We start from the raw sequence: 17,469 nt of genomic DNA on the forward strand, positions 1-17,469 counted from the left end.
CTTTGTTAAACATCAATCTGTGCTGAAAGATAGAAAAGCAGAGCTTCAGTATCACAGTCAAGGTTTGACTGCAGCTAAATTAAAAAGTAAAACAAGATGTGGAGAAAAAAAAACATTTTAGTTGACAGAAAAGAAAATAAAGAATAAACTTTAAAAGTAAGAAAGAAAAGAAAACCAACTGAACTTTGTGAACTTACAAAACAAAACAAACAAAAAAAAAGCAAAATTACAAATGAAATCTTCTTAGTTTTAATTGTCTTTATTGGTTTGGTAAAGATTTGTCGGTGTAACCAGCCTTTACTGAGGCGGGCATGTTTACATACCGTAACTGTGAGCCAGCTGCCTTTGTAAAGAGCTATGTTTGTATTGAAGCATCCATTCTGCTTTGCCTAAATATTTCCACTGATAAAGTCTCTCCATATAATCATAATTAGAAAGAATAAACTGTAAGCTAACAAAAAATAAAAATAAATCAAGCAAACTCACTCTGAAAACTAAGTGAAACTCAACTGCACTGAAAACAAAAACTCACAAAACAAATCAAATCAAAACTTATTAAAAAATCAAAATAAAACTACAAAACACAGAACTAAAACCAAAATAAATAAACCAAAATAAACACACTCATCATGTTAAGTGACTTTATGAAGTGTTTGAAGTGAAAATTCAGTGAAACAATAAGCGCACTCCTCAAACACCACGGTGAAAATAAAGTTTAAAAGTAACCAAATAAAGCATTATCTGGTTTTTAAAAATATAAAAATTCCCTACTGTTTAAAAACGTGTAATTTACACACCTCATCTACCTTACAAAGCTTTTGTACTACTTTGCCTTTGATGTTTAAATATTTTTCTAATGTTATTTTCTTAAAATCTTCACATTTTTTAAATGTATTATTTAAAAATAATTAAAGTAAGAAAAGTATGAAAAAAATTACAAAGTTTGTTCACTGATTCTTTTTACTATAATTCTTTCACTGTTCAGTGACTATTCGTTTGAACTAGTGCATTTTAATTACTAATTATTGATTACTATTACAGGCATTATTGGCTCAGTTAAGCTGCCACTGCACAAACTAAAATAAGCCGCTTATTAATTGTTATGAGTCAAACTGACAGTTTGATAATAGTTTTTGTTCTATTTATTTTTAGTAAAATACTGATTTTTATTTTTCCAACCATGTGTTTTTTTTTCCCAGGCAAATAAAGTTAAATGCAGCAATAATTATCCTTTAAATAGCTGTTGATAAAATTGCACCAATTAAAAACCATTAAAAACCAACAAGTTCAGCCTTGTTGCTCCTCCCTGGAAGCTGTTTATCACCAAAGTTTCTTCCCCCGCAGTTACTCTCCATCCCCGCCCAGCTCTGCCCTCCCCTCCTCCCAGCCCCTCTCTAAAACAGCCCACCCATCTGGTCTTCTTTCTGCTGGCCCTCTCGCTTCTTCCTCGCTCAAATAAAGGTGCCAATCACTATAATTGGCACCCTGCAGATCGATTGTCCCTGTTTGGAAAGGTGCCCCTCACCAAAGTCTGGGCTTACAGGGGGATATATGTGGTATTTTACCTTCACGGCTTTGAAAGAGTTACAACTTGTTCTTTCTTTGCACATAATTCTTCACACTGACATGTAATTTGGGGGACTTTTGGTAAGAAATAATAAAAATGTGATTCATGTGACATGTCTGCGTCCGCGTGACCCAGCGGTAGGTGCTACATCACAAAGGGTTCATAACAATCTTGGTGAATCTCAGACTGCCTTCTGTGAGGACCAAACATGTTCAGTATCTTTAAACTGGAAAAGCTAATCACAGCTATTTGTCATGACTGAAAGATCTTCTTTTTTCATTAGGGAATAAAAACGGGTTACAGGTGGGTGAAAAGTAGCTGTAAGTCCAGTTTTTGTGGGTAGAAAAGGGGATAAAATAACCCTTACACATTTATTGAATATGATTAGATATTTTTCCTATTTATTTCTTGCCTTTTCCTTTATAAATATACGCTGGTTGTTAGGGCTTACCATTAGAACATGTTTACACTGGCTTTAATAACAAGAGCAATAATAATAATGCCAAAATATACCCTCACTGTACAGAATCTTTTAAAGCACTGCTCTTTGCATTTAAATCTGAGGTTTGTTTAGGGAAAACCGACCAATGAGTTTATAAGGTGTCAGCAGCGCTCTTCCAATTCTTCCTCTAATTTGACCTTCTCCACTATAATAAATATTTTTGCAATTAAAAACATCAGATTATTATTTCATACAGGCAGAATCACATGAGTTATTTCACATTTCGTGAAGTATATTCTCATCCAATTAATGTCCCAAGGACGTGCCAATTCAGGCTTTGTGCGCCACCATGCAAACCAAAACATAATTAAAGTGTGAGGAATTTAAAAGGCAGCACCTCCACAGAAAGGCCTGGAAAAAAAGAAGAAATGAGCCGTCCACTGCTTTGATTTGCCAAGCGGATAGGGAGAGGCCAAGGTTTTTAATAAAGCTGTAAGCAAGCTAAGGCACTTTCAAAATGCTCGGAGTGGATGGAGGAAGCTCAAGCACGCAGATGTTGGTCATGTTTGTTCACTGACAAAGACAAACGAAATAAGCCTCTGCAAGGACTGTGGATTACAAATACTATCACTCACAACAAACTGTGAAATAACTTTTTTTTTTTGAGGGGGGGGGGCATTTATTAATTATTATTTTCTTTATATTCACTCTTTAAAGTTGCATTTTTGGCCCTGAGGCAGGCCAGAGAATGAGAAATAAAACAGAACACAGGAGGCAAATTACATAGACATATATTTATATGCATATGAATAAAAATACATATACATATTGTACAATATCTTGGCAGAGCGTGAAAACTGCTCTGTCAGCCCAGAAACAGAAAGTAAGCCTCTTTAAATAAGTGCAAAATGTTAATGAGACAAAGAATTGTAAAGCATATATAAAGTCTTTTTTTTCCAAACTTTCTTTCACATTTTGTTTTTCCTGTTAAAATCACACGGAGCAGACATGGAGATAACTTGTGCAAAGACCCATTTATATATATTTATATATAAATTTATATCTATGTACATACAGTTTGTTCATCATAAGAAGTAGCTGGTGCCATTAGCTTGACATTAAAGTACTGCTCAAAGAAAAGAAGTTAGGGCCTCTGCAGGACCTAGGCTGTGCATAAACCAAAGAGTAAACCAAGCAGAATCAGTTTGTTGTCTTCAAAATAAACGGAACATTTTTCTCACAATCTCAAAGGACGAGAGCCGCGAGGAGGCCCGCAATGTTCCTGAAATGGTGGTCTCGCTTAAACAAGTGCAAGATGTCACACACGCAACAAAAGCAACACTTCCACGCTTCAGCTGGAACGAGAAAAAGAAACTAAGACGAAGGCTTTGTTGAACTGATGCAAAGCTTTACCCCATTTCCTTCTGTCAGGGAGAAGAAGGGCCGTCTCACTTATCCTGCTGTCCCCCCTCAACCTGAAGCCTGCATCTAATGAGCTGAGGACGCATTACAGTAAGTCCAGAAAGCATTCAGTGGCTGAAAGTTGAGGGAAAATATGGAGTTTGAGATTTCTTTTGCAACCACTGAACATTTTCTGTCATCTCACATTGGATGGGAAATGAGCTAAGAAGTTCAGTGTCTTCTGTCTTGTGCAGCTTAATGCAAAACAGTAGAAACACTTTTTTTTAATATCCAGCAAAAAAAAAAAAAAAACCAAGAGAGAGAGACAGCAGAGGAATGAAACAACCTGGCTGTGAGAAAAAGACAAATAAACGAAAAGACTACATTGGCCCTACACGAGAAGCAAGCCTCCTGACCTCTCAGCTCCATCTCTCTGCTCAATATTTGATGCCAGAGCATGTGAATTATGGATGGTGCTTATAGAAAATAATACAGTGTTCAACAACATCACAGGTGCACTGCTACAGAAACCTACGAGTAGATAACAGGGGGATTTTTTTCTCTTTTTTTTTTTTTATTGCATCGCTGCTGGGCTCTAAACACAGGAGCAACAACAAATCACCAGCTACTGGCTGCTGGTACACGGGTGCAAAAAGGCCCGGTGAGCTGAAGGTCAGAATCTTTCCTGCACTCAGAAAGAAATGTATGTGCAGCCAGAAACGTGCCCGGCTGTTTTAAACGTAGCCCCGGCCTTTACTTACAGGCACTCTTTTTCTTCTTTTTTTTAAATTGATGTCATGGCAGTGTCCTTTTTCTTTTTTTTAGCACATGTCAGGCCATCTTCAGTGAGTGTAAGAGAAAGAGAGCAGGAAATAAAACTCACAGTGAGGTGAAATTTAGAAATGAATAGATACATGGGAAAACAGACGAGAGACGGGAGTGAAAAGGGGGCAATAACTCATCTGACACGCACAAATTGAGGGCAAACTGTTTCGAATAGCAGGCTCTCGCGGTTGATTCTGATTTGCTTTGGACAACAAGGAAACCTGGACAAATGGCATCTCATGGGGAAGAGAAAAATGAAAAATACAGGTCATTCAGCCACTTCCTTCCTTCTCATTCAGCCCTGAATGAATCAGACAAATGCTCTGTCGGTTCTAACACACAGAGATCAATTTAGCTTCAAATCAATCAATTAAAGAATGCAGCTGAAAGAAAGCTGCAGATTATTTCAGGAGGGGAAATAACTTAGGATGTATTTTTCCTGGCTTTAATTCTGAAAATCACCTTCCTAAGAAAATAAACTTCTCAGGAAGGGTGAGGGGGTGAAAGTGGAGGAAATACAGGATGATGTAGAAACGCCATAAAAACATAAAGTGCTTTCAATGAGTGGTGAACGCAGACAGGCTGAGGTAAAGTGTAACAGGAGGGCAAAACAGGGCGGCTGAAGGAAAATCAACAGCCTGAGATTTTCTCATGTAACGCTGCGGCTTACTGTATCCTGAAAATGTTCAAAGAGATTAAGATTAGGGATGTGATGACCCGGTAAAACAGTACTTAGGTAGCTTTCATGTTGTTGTAACATTTCAAAAATAATAATTAAATAAACAAACCTGAAAAAATAGAAAAATTACACTATGGGTTATGAAACAGCAAATCCTACAGCTGTCAGGAAATCCAGCAGTAGGAACCTCTCAGAGCAACGGCCAGGTGTTTGGGGTGTTCAAGCAGATATCCTCTTTCATCCATTCATCATAGCCGATAAATTAAAAGAAGCTAATAAAAACTAAGGGATCATCACTACATAGCCAATGATTCTGCAAACAAAGACCTTCTTTTATCCTCTAAATGGACCGTTTACCTCGGTGCGACCAAAGCAGACCTCGAGCAAAAACCAGAAAGTTTCCGGTACCAAAAATCTGCATATTCATCAGTTTTTTTAATCCAAACTGCAGCTGCAGCTAACGTTTTTCATCATCAGTTAATCTGACAAATGTTTTCTCAGTTCTTCTTTTAGTATGTGAAAGGTTAGCGCTGCGGTCGCTGTACCATCACAAATCATCTCGTTTGAAAAGCTGAAACCAGAAAAAGTTACAGGTTTGTTTTGTTGTTTGTTTGTTTTCTTTTGCTTGAAAAGCGATGATAAACAAGTTATTATCAGAACTGTTGATTCATTTTAATGTGTGATGACTTAACGATGGAGCTGCAGCTTAAGCGCAGAGATCTCTGCGCTGAGAGTCGGTGCTTATTCTTTATGCCTCTGAAAACTTTCTCGGTCTCAGCGTCTTGAAGACAAGATTACAAAGGTCAAACTGATACCGCTGGCCCGGGTTCAAAGGTCATCTCTCTCAGCCCGACCTCCACTTGCTTCACCGGCCAGAGAACGCACGTGAGGTGCTTCTCGAGGCTTTATCTGTAAACGCTTTGGCAGACACTAACCAGCCTTCTTTTCAGCTTTCTTTTCATGTTAAACTGTTAGATCTAGATATGTGATTTTTGCACCATTTGTCCAGATCCTACCACATTATGTTTCATACACAAACACAACCAAAGAAACTTTTACAAAAACTACAGCTGGACACCAAACAGACTGATATTAAAATGCTACAGTTCTTTTTTTTCTTCTTATTCTTATTATTATCGTGAAAACACATCAACTAAAATCAAACATGGCCACGTGTACAGGAATAGAAATGTGTACATAAAGCTCTCTTTGAAATACCGCTCTTCTCATTTTTTGTTTTGTTTTTCTTTTTTTAATCCTGAACAGTAAATGAAGGCCTGTATAGAGAGAAAAATCACACACACACACACACACACACACACACACACACACTGGACAAAAAGTGAAGAGTCGCTTAAAACCACTGCAAAGAGAGTGGTGATAAAAACATCTGCCTGTCGGAGTTCACGCAACATACACACATGGCATTTTTTTTTTTTTTTTTCAAAAATCCACAAGTTTGTTTTTTTTATGTGGGAGGGTGAAATCATCACTTCCTACCACATCAAGTCCTTTTCACCATTTTGTGTCAGTGTGCCAAACAGTGCAGTGGCACAAAATGGTGCTGTAAGAAAGCGACTTCCTCTCTTTTCTTTTCTTTTTTTCGCACTTCTATGAACCGGGCTGCTTTATTTGCCTCACTGCAGCCACTCAAGAGTCAAACAGGTGGCAGGGAGAGAGACTGAGGAGAAAAACTCTTCCAAAGACGAGCCCTGCTCCCCCAGTCGTCCCCTGAAAGAGGGACATTACACTTAAGAAACTGTCTTCTTCCCACCCAGGTCTGCCTCCTTCCTGTCCAGCCGCATGTACGGCTCAAATGCTGAAGAGCCGCAGCCGTAGGAGGACGACAGTTCGTGGTGAGCGCTCCCCAGGAGCGGCATGGAGAAGCAGAGGGGGTGAGGTGGCGGGACACCCAGCCGCGGGGAGGGCGGGGTGCCCCCCAGCGAGGGCAGAGAAAGCCCGAACGTCCCTCCTGGTAGGGAGCTGGGAGGAGTGCTGCTGCTGATCCCTGGAGAGGTGGAAGAGCCTCCACCCGGGCTGCTCAGCAGGGAGCCATTTGCTGGATGAGACGGAGGCCCCAGGAGAGAGTTAGGTGGTGGGGGGGCAGGGCCTGACAGGAGGCGCCCCTGCTCTAGGAGGCGCAGGATGTTGCAGGTGGCCAAAGACTCAGACGTGGAGGAGGAGCGCTTGTCTGAATCCTTGGTGGTGTCCTTCTTCTGTTTGGTTCGGCGGTTTTGGAACCACACCTTCACCTGCGAAGGCAAACACAGTCTGTCAGCGGTGGAGTCGGCAAAAATGTTACGAGAAGAACTGAGAGATGATTTTGCCAAGACTCAAAGAATAGGACCAAATAAATTTTCAATCACAGTCGTGAAAACCCTGATTTTATTGCACCTTTTCTTCATTTCAGCACTGGAACGTCTCCAGAATCATCACACTGATTCACTTCATGCCAAAAGCTACACAGCTCCCAAAGTCTGAGGACACTTTGTGACCTCAAGTGCACTGCAACAGTAAACCAGTCATAGCCTCAGAACTCCATGAAGAACAAACAGAGATAGTTTAAAATCAAGGCAACAGCAAATGGATCAAATCTGTTGTTTCTGTCTGCAGCTTTGACCACGATTTTGCCCACTTTTTGGCCCTAAGAGGTTTGAAACACTGGAAACTAGAATGCAAAGGGAAAAATAAAGTGAAAATTTGAAGCTGAAAGAACAAAAACGCTCTCGAAATCGTTCAGTTTCATCGTTCACAAGACATCGTGTTAACTGCAGCCAAACAGCAAAAGCTTGGTGAACTCTGTCTGTCCTTGTCTGCCATATTTAATTAATGAAGTGCAGCTTTAATGTACAGTATGCTTAAAACTTAGGAATGGCTACGGGGAGGCTGATTGAAGGGAACATAGGGGTCACGGGGTCACAGCTCATAGAGACACACCTCTGTAAGGAGTCACCCATGAAAAATGTATAACATCCTGACCGAGATACAGCTAACTCCGTGTTTCGCTGCAGGTTCACTGTATCGCAGAGTGTGGCGCTAAAATGAGCAGCGTAATAATTCAGCATTTCCAACAAGCTCTCGCCTTGGTCTAATCAAAAATGAATCAAAATCATCAGCAAAAGGAGTCTGAAACAAGTTCAGGAGAATTAGGAAAGCTTCTGTGGAACGAGACGTTGTTACTTACAAGTATTCTCATTTGATCTTTACTTAAGAACTACAATTCAAATTAAGGTTATTTCACTTTAAATAAAAAATAATCATAATGTTATTTTATTTTTTAAAATTTTAGCAATTAAATTTATTCTAGTTCATTAAAAATAAAAGTTAGGAAGCTGTATGAAAATAATTTTAAAAAGAAGAACTGGAGCAAAAAACAACTGAAATAAAATAAAAGAGACTTGGAGTATGTGGTTAAAAAAACTGTTTGACTGATTTTCACCCCTGAGACATGTAAAAAGAAAACTTTAAAAAAGTTAACTAAAACTAAATAGAAACTAGGAAATCCCTCCTGGAGACTGAATCAAAAACAAAATAAGTAAATACATTAAAAGCAAAAATAACTCTGTGGTGTCAGATGTGATTTAGCTTAACAGCCTAAATACTAAAGCTGCTACGCAATGCTCCGTTTGTGCTATAAAAAGCAGTAACTAGAAGCAGCTGTTTTTAATTCTCGCTTCAGACTTTAAAGCTGTTTTGAAAGATTTCAAAGTACATCGACATATAATGTTCATTTACATATTTTCAGTTTCAATTCATCAGCAATTTATAGAATAATTAATCTACAGATTTATTTCTGAACTAAATGATAATCAGGAAGAAAAAGATGCAAATGCAAATCTGAGCAGTTTTTCTTTCAGCTAACTTCTTACAAGCAGCTTATTTTCTACAGGTTTCCTTACATCCTACCTTCTGATTACTTCATTTTGTTGCTGAGGTTGGAAACCAAGCTAAACTAAACCAAAGAGATCTCCCCAGGGATTTACGGTATTAAATAATATTTGTTAATCATGCCTCGTTTATCGCCCCACTTCTTCTCCGCTCACATCTATACGGTGTAAATTTATCCAACATTACACAACAGACGTTCCTAGAAATCCAGTAATCTAATCCCTGGTAAGAGGGGATTCCTGTTACAGGAGAAACATATAAACCTGTGAAGGATCTGCAGCTCATGGTAAAAAATAAAAGAAAAAAATACTTTCATATGACTGTGTTGATTGCACAACAGCCAAATGACACATACGAAGGAACGTAAAGCTACGTGAGCGTAGATCCACAGAGAAGTTATGTGTAAACTGGACCCAATGTGGACCCCAGAAAGTGGTCACATGACCCATCGCTCTGACAGAGGGTCTCGTAGGAACCTACAGGCTTAAAACACCATTTCAACTTCATTTCATCAGGCTCACTGAACATGTTTGGCCTGATCTTAAACCTCATTGCTGCTGAAAATCACTGCAGTCCACTGGTAGATTTCCAGCTGCAAGTAAGAAAAAAGGGGAGTCGTCATGACCTGGGGTTTGTGTTGTGTTTGAGCAGAAACAAATTAAGAAAAGAAAGCACAGCAGCTGTGTGCTGAGATGGACTCGATCTGGATGTCTTCTGATGCCTCAGGGGCAACTGACAATGTTTCTGTGGTTGCTAGAAAAGCTATTAATGACTAAGCCTGTGACTGTAAATGCAGAGAAGTTTTTAAAAAGATCACATAAAAAATTAAACTGACTCCACGCGATGGCCGCTGGTGCAGACATGACTGGTATTGGCCTCTTGCTTTAGTACTAAGAAGGTAAATGATCATTGTGGAGAGCAAAAGAGGAAATGTGTTTGCTATAAAGCATTGAATAACCATCCTTTGTGACTTAGCCATTAATTTGGCCTTTTAAATCAATCTGCATTTTTTACTTCTTAATTAACCTCCGAGGACCTGGCGTCCACATATGTGGACATCACATTTTGGGTTATTTAAACTAAAATACTCAATTTTGCTCTACTGATATCCACTTACGAGGACATTATACTGCCATTGTTCTATAAAACTTTTAAACGAATATCCTCATATGTGGCTCTTATGTTCCTTAAAAACAAAAAGAAGGTTAAAAAAAAGTTGGTAATTCTTTGTTTTTACATTCATTGGGCCCCAATGACCCCAAATATCAAAGAGAAATTAAAAATGCGTGCCATGGAAGAGTTCTTAGGAGGTTAAGAATAACCAGACTTTTTTGGCAAGTGTTGCACTTCCATGACAAGCAGATATCCCAGGTAAGATTTCAGTTTCCATCTGCTGATCATAAAAAATGCAGATCTGACCAAATCAAATCCCCAGAAATGTGTCCCATGCCACTGGAGGCTTCCATACATGCTCATCTAATCCCGACTTCTGTGAGATTATGGGACATTTAGGGGTCTAAGTAAGAACTCAAGGGCACTTTGATGGTTCCTACGTACACATTTCGATCCTTCCCAAGGACCCTGCGGTCCTTCTAGACTCTTGCTGAGAGACGCTTTTGTTCAACTGGTATCAGCTAACTCTTATCTTCCAAAACATCAGAGCAATCCAGTAAGGCAATAATCTAAAGCTGTTCATTTTTATTCAGATAGTCAGTCTGGCTGGTGTTAACTACAGTGTCACTGTAACAGCTACTAGTTCAAGTGAGATCATAGTTCCAGCTACTGACCGTGACACAAATAATGAGATCAGAGAGGATCCAAAGAATCCCACAGCTCAGAGAGAAATACTGATGCAAGCACATCTTACTGCAAAGACCCAAACAAGGCGCGCGGGGGGGGGGACGACGTCAGAGACGGAGATAAGAGGGGAGAAGAGGGGAGGGACAACAGGAGGGTGGGAAAAGCATCAGAAATGATGTGTGCAGCATCGTGTCCTTCCTTATAGTCCAGATTTCGTCCTCGTTAGCTCACACACTACCCTCTAAGACCTCTCTCTGTAGCTTCACGTGCCTGCCAAATATCCAGTTAAAGGCTTTCACTATGGAGCAAAATCCCTTTCCTCAACCCTCATTGACGTGGGCGTGGCTTCCTCTCCTGCTCACATCAGTACCCTCCTATCCACTGCTCCAAACAAAAGGAGGGAGGGGTGGAAAAAAAGCTTTCCGATGTTTTACAGAGGGAAAATGATGAGAGGAGAAGAAAGCAAAGCTGCCTTCGGTACATCTACACTATTGGATGTAAATCCTTTTTTAATGGGATCCAGGGTTCAGCGTGGAAGCAGAGATTACCGAGGGAGATCTGGATCGGGTGTGACCTGCATTTGCCCTAGACAGGCAGACAGGCTCACCCTCTGCACCACGCCCTAATGCAGTACAGGGGGCATGGTCGGGGCAAGGGTGAAGAGTTTAGGACTGAGTCCTCCATGAGGTTATATTTAAAACAATCCAGCTTACGAACCAATATCCATCTCATTGTGTTTTCAGCCCAGACGTCCTTATCACTACATCATGGAATAACAAGAGCTTCATAAATAACTCCTCCTCAAATGCCATTAATGATGAAGAAGAGCTGCTATTAAAGGATCAAATGTTTCTTACATTGGTTGAGCACTCGCACTGAAGCCTTTGCATTAAAACCTCACAAATACATGCTTTCATGCTTTGAAGAGACAGAAATTTACTATATATTATTGCTTTTATAATTATTATTAATAATTACAACTCTGTGGAGCTGTGGTACGCTCTAAAACAGTCTTTTATTAAACATTAAGAAGTTGGTTTATCTATTAAATGATATTTACAGGTGCAGGCAGGCTTTTTGTGAATGTTCTTGTGTGGAAATATGTCATTATATATATGGCTATGTTGAAAAAAAAAATCACATATGCATGTCTGTCTTGACCAGTGGATCTCTAGTTTAGTTTCCAGCGTGCACGTCACTTCTTCTCCCTGAAACCAGCCAATGCTGAGCAACAAAACACAATGTAAACAGTGATGGGGTAAATTCAGCCAGGTTGGGGTACGTTCAACAAAATGGAGAGATGATGAGGCCGCCGGGCACAGGTCAGAGGCCTTCACCGTGGTTACAGCCAGCTGCAAACAGCAAGGCGGGCAAACTGGGTTAGAGGTAGAAAGGTTAAGCCAGATCAAGACCCAATGTACAGATCAAGTGGGCATATGTGTGTGCACCTAAGCTTTGCTGTATCCAGCTAGAGATGGAGAACTGGAGATCATGAAAAGATTTATTTGTGTTTAGATACATTTATAATTCTCAATTTCTTAATGGGGTTTTTTTTTTTGTTTTTTGCACTTTGACCCTTTTGTTGTATGCACTTGACCCCCCCGCACAATTGAAATCATTAACTACAACATCCTAGCAGCACTCTCTGACTGTATAATGGATGTGTAATGCAAAGTGAAATGCGGCGCACTTTCTACGACTCCTCCATCCGCTTGTTGCTCCCACTGTGACCCTGTTGAGATCCCCTGATCTCAGGCATGTGACGAACACACAATGAAAACACTTTTCCATGGAGATTGTACCAGGCACACCAGGGGCCACTGAACCATATATAATGCAATGATGGATGCTCAACTGTATGTAGCGCAATGGGCCACTGGCGACTCAGCTGTACTGTATGCGATGGGTTGGTAGCGGCTAGCTAATGGGCCGGACCAACTATCTATTATAAACTTACTGTCCTTTTAGTTTTGGGAAACTTACACTAATATCTATAAAACTGTTTCACAAAGATGATCAGTCGTATTTATGTCTCTGCACCTAAACTTAAAACTCACCTGTCCGTTTCAAAATAACCATCGTTATATTTGCTCACTTCTTAACCACTACCCTGACATTTGAATCATTTACATGCTTTTATTGTGAAGCCCCGTGGAGCCTTTGTTCTCAAACGCCCGCATAACCATGTTGTTTTAGCAGATGGCATCACGTCACACCGAACCTGGCCTCTCTCCATTGGCTCCCTGCATGTTTTACTTTAACGCGCAGCAGAAATGCTCCTCCATCAGGGCCCCTCAGCTCTGCACAACCTACCTGAGGAGAGGCGCTTTAAACCGTCGAGGACTTCCTTAAATCACTTCTGAAAGCATATTTTGATAAACTCATTAACGCAGTGCTGTTGTTTATTTTCCACTGTCTTGTTTGTTGTCTCCACTGTTGCTGTAGCTTTTATAGCTTTTATTCCTTAAATGGTATTTATTAATATTATTGACATTTTGCTTTTCGCCCCTTTCCCCCCCATTAATGTTTGGCTTTCTGTTTTAATTTACCTTCTGTGTCCTGATTTTGCTCGTTTTTCAAAGCACTTAATAATAAGTCTTTTTAAAATGTGCTCTATAAATGAAGTCATTATAATAAAATGAATTTTTTCTGTACACACAGCAGAGGATGTGATCTCCTCATTGTTTCTGGGTATTTCAATATCACTTCTGTCGAGTATCAAAATGTGTGGTTGCAAAGAATCCCAGAATCTGCCCGTTTGAGGTTAAATGTACCAGATTCGATCATTTAAACACGTTCATGCATGAAAAAAATAGTAGTAATATTGTATTAAAAGTAAAATCACCTCAGTTTAGGACTAGAAATCATTTTCACCTGCCTGATATTCACATCTCCCCTCCAAACTGTTGTCAGCAACACATTTCACCTGACCTCTAAACCTCAGAGCAGCTCCAGGTTCACTCAGAGGTTAACCTCGTTTTATAGAATCGCTGTTAGACATGGCTGCCTAATCCTCCTTAGCACAAAAGCACTCGGGACTGTTATGAGCCCCACCTCTCTCACTCTCTCTCTCTGCCCCTCCTTCCTGTCCTCTGTCCAATGACTGCTCTCCGTTTAAGCCATTACCTCCTCCCCGCGCACACTGCAACGTTAGCGATACACCGCACGCATTCAGCAAAAAAAAAAAACTCAGCAGGTGTTTGGATGTGGTCCATGACTTTTTGTGCATGTCACCCCGCAGTCACTTGAATTTCCCATCGCCTTCGGCACATGGTCTCGTCTTGGCCGCGCAGCCTCGTGATGCCCAAATCTGTGACAGTTGTTATTTTTTTTTCCATCTTCCTGGGGAATCACAGCTGGTAAAAGCAAGCTACAATAAAGTGCGACTCTAGCTTATTCTTAGATTTCATGTCTGTGCATGCATCACCTATAGCACAGGGGGTCCCGCATCTCCTCTGCTCAGCAGCTTTCCTGTTAAAGACTTTAGAGTGTTTTAAATGAGCCAAAATGAAAGCATGTAAAGCCATCTATGCTACTAAAACACTGTCGTTAAGGCCACATTTTAGATACTTGTACTCATCAGTATTTGACTGGATTCATTACCTTCTAATTTATTTAATTTGCTCCGCCTCCACATTTGCTGCGTTTATCTGACTGCTTCCCAGCATTCCCATTTTCAACCACAGGAGTCATTACAATTGTCAAACTGGAAATCTTACCCAAAAAATAAGGGCCACATGGGAGACCTTTGACCCCTCTAATTGTCTGGCAACTTGGGGTCAGCTTTGTGTGTGTCTGTGTTTGTGTGAGTGTTTGTGCACATGAAGTGAAAACCTCTTGTATCCAGTTCTGCTGATTTCCTATTTCCCCATAAGCTGAAGGATTACAAGTTGCTCCATATGTTTGTAAAATTACCCTCTGCTTGGCTTCACACACTCTTCACTCTGCCAGAAACTGATGAAGCAAGTCAAATCAATCTATGAGAGTGATTAGGGACAAAGGCGGCGAAGAATTAATTGCTGTTATGTTCTGATTACCTAATCAGTTGATTAGATAATCAGAGCTTCACAGGTTTCTTCCTGACCATCGCTAAGTTGGACAAAGTTCCCATTTTGAAGACGACGCTCGAGTTTTAGGTCACTGCAGACCGAAGAGGAAAGAGTTTGTTTCTTTTCAGCACCAAGTCCAAACATTTAATCTGAAAGCACAAAGGCAGCAAGTGTCCGTCTTTCTGTCTGTCTGTCTGTCTGACAGCCTCCCTTCCTATCTCTTTCTCCATTCTGAGTGTTTGGACAATCGCCGTACTGTGCGGCCGCCTCTCTGCTACATCTGCAAAACTATACGTAATGGCCAGGCCCTCTACGCTCCAGACGATCGGCCAGACAACGTCTGTCTGGGCCGTCATGGAGAACAATACGCACAACGAGCACATTCACTGTAAGCAGACACCCGCAGGAGCACGGCTCGTCGTCTTGTCTCAGAGGAACATAGCTGTCTTTCAGGGATCCATCGGCATGTACGTAAAATCACTTTCTGCTTGTGTTATCAAAAAAGGAATTTTGTATATCTAAAGGAGGAAAATCGGATTTCCCATAGGGCTTAATCAGGTCCATAATACACCTCTCTTGCTATTTCCCACTAAAACATTGACCGTTAAATAATATCATGCAAAGAATTTTGCACAGTTGCACAAGCAAACGGTAACTTCAGTTTCATAAGAGGTCAGAAAGGTTCATCGAGAGCCACGTTTCTCTCCTTTTACCCTCACATAGTGCTCAACATAACAATTATTAATTCATTAATACATTTTATTTATGAACCACTTTGCAAGCTGCTAAGAGAAGCCTTACACAACTGGTTACAAAGCCAAAGTTACAGGTTTTGGGATCCACATTAGATCATCTGTGACCTCTGACCCCTCTGCAGTACAGTAGGCCACAAAACAAAAAGCAACAAACAGCATCATTTGAAGTTTTTACAGCCATTAAACTGCTCTCCAGGCTGTTTGGCATCAAGAGACAGTCCATCTGAGAGAAAAGACATCAGACAGGGCAACAAACAAAGCATGACACTCATTTTGGGTGACTTATACACCTGCAGCTACATCTGAGAGGTTCACTCTAACACTGGCTGTACACTTCCTTCCATCTATCCAACCATCCACCCATCTTCTACCACTTATCCAAGGCTTCAGGTCACTGGGACAACATGAGCCAGTCCCTGGCTACCGCCTCCAGCTCTTCCAGGGGAATAAAGAGGCATTCCCAAACCAGGTGGATTGCAGGTTGGACATACCCAAAACACATACACACTAAAATGTGCTTCTTTTACAGAGTGTTTGGAGGCCAGCAGGGACACAATCTGACTGGGCCAGAGAACACATGCAAATCATTCGTGTGCACACTCACCTGAGAGCTCAGCGAAGAAAACAAACTAAAGCAGACTGAATGATTTGTTTGGGATAAAAACAAGAGAAAGTTAAGAGCCGATCTGTGAACGAGCTCCACCTGCTCTGATCCAACACTTTTTACATGAAACCAACTTTGTGTCCCACATACTAAACAATTTAACGGACAGCACACTGCACTGCACAAAACATAACTTTTTTAAAAATATATTATCACAATATTCTTTTTTAATTCTCTTGACACTGAAATACCTTAATTTACACAAAAAATCTTCTCATACTCCCTTCTTCAATTTTTAAAATAAATAGGCAGTGGAGGCTGATAAAGAGAAGATATAGGAGACACTTTAGACTTAGATTTTACTTTCTGTACACGGAGAAAAAAAATCTAAGGGTTTGTAGTCACAGTCCTAGATCCTGGAAGAGATTTATTTTGGAGATTTTTTACGTTTCTAACAGCCGAATGTTAAAAGATGTCTAACAGAAATCTAAAATCAGTGTTTATTTGCGGTGCATTCAAACAAATATGTTTTAAAAAAAAAGGTGTGCATTTGTGCTAGCATATGCCCAAATGTGCTCTGTTCAGTCAGCTATAAATTATCTATAAAACACGATCTCATCCCTGAACTCTCTTCCATTTGAGGCAGGATTACACCACAGCACAGAAACCATTAAATCCACAGCTTTCTGTGGAAGGGCTGCAGACAACAAAAGGCTGAGACAAAGGCAACCTGTACTTCATCTGGAGGGCAAACACACCACTCGAGCTAGTGGAGAGATTTAAAGAACACACAAGTTTGTTTTTCTTTGTTTTTTTGTTTTTTCCTGGCTGAAAATGTTGTACATGCTTTTATTTTTATTTTTTTACATTTTTCTAATGCTGACAGGCCATGTGTTTCGTCTGGAAGTGTGAGGTAGAATACACACGATAACACACACACATAATGTGTCCTAAAATACAGACGGTTACATAGACTTTCACTGAATCAACTGATTTCTCTGACTGCCATCCTAAAGCAACTCCACATGCAGGAACACACCTCCATAAACATCCATCAGTTCTCCGTTATCCAACCAAAAGTGATCATGAAGGTAACTGAAATGGAGGCTTCATGTACAGTTCAGGCTTTGTGTGTGTGTGTGTGCTCCAGCCCTTCCTGATGTGTTGTCCAGTAGCGGGGAGCCACCTGCCGGGATGAAGGGGGAGCTCTGAGCTGGTAACAGATTACAGAGTAACGCGTTACAACAGAGTGAGGGCCACGAGTGACCCTCTTTACACCTGCTTTGTTCATACGTGGACTCAAATGTTTCGATGAGGCTGAAGTCTTCGGTTTCTCTGAATTGTTTCAGTCAGAATAACTTAAGAAAAATAACTGTAACTGTAACCCTCGTAAATAATACCTGTTCTCTCTCCCCCTGCTCTTTGTACTCTTTCAGCTCAATGCAGAAAAATCATATAT

General features: G+C 40.4%; 1 protein-coding gene across 1 annotated transcript in view; it reads right to left on the bottom strand.

Moving 5' to 3' along the window:
* Positions 1-2,374: 2,374 nt before the first annotated feature.
* vax2 (ventral anterior homeobox 2) overlaps positions 2,375-17,469 on the bottom strand; it is a 23,463-nt gene continuing 8,368 nt past the window's right edge. The window contains exon 3 of the mRNA XM_005937083.2: positions 2,375-7,166. Within this exon, the coding sequence (XP_005937145.1) occupies positions 6,666-7,166 (501 nt within the window). The 3' untranslated portion in view covers positions 2,375-6,665. The remainder of the gene's footprint in view (positions 7,167-17,469) is intronic.

The sequence above is a fragment of the Haplochromis burtoni genome, unplaced genomic scaffold (genome assembly GCF_018398535.1).
Source record: "Haplochromis burtoni strain Fernald_Lab_line unplaced genomic scaffold, NCSU_Asbu1 Contig_224, whole genome shotgun sequence".
NCBI lineage: Eukaryota > Metazoa > Chordata > Actinopteri > Cichliformes > Cichlidae > Haplochromis > Haplochromis burtoni.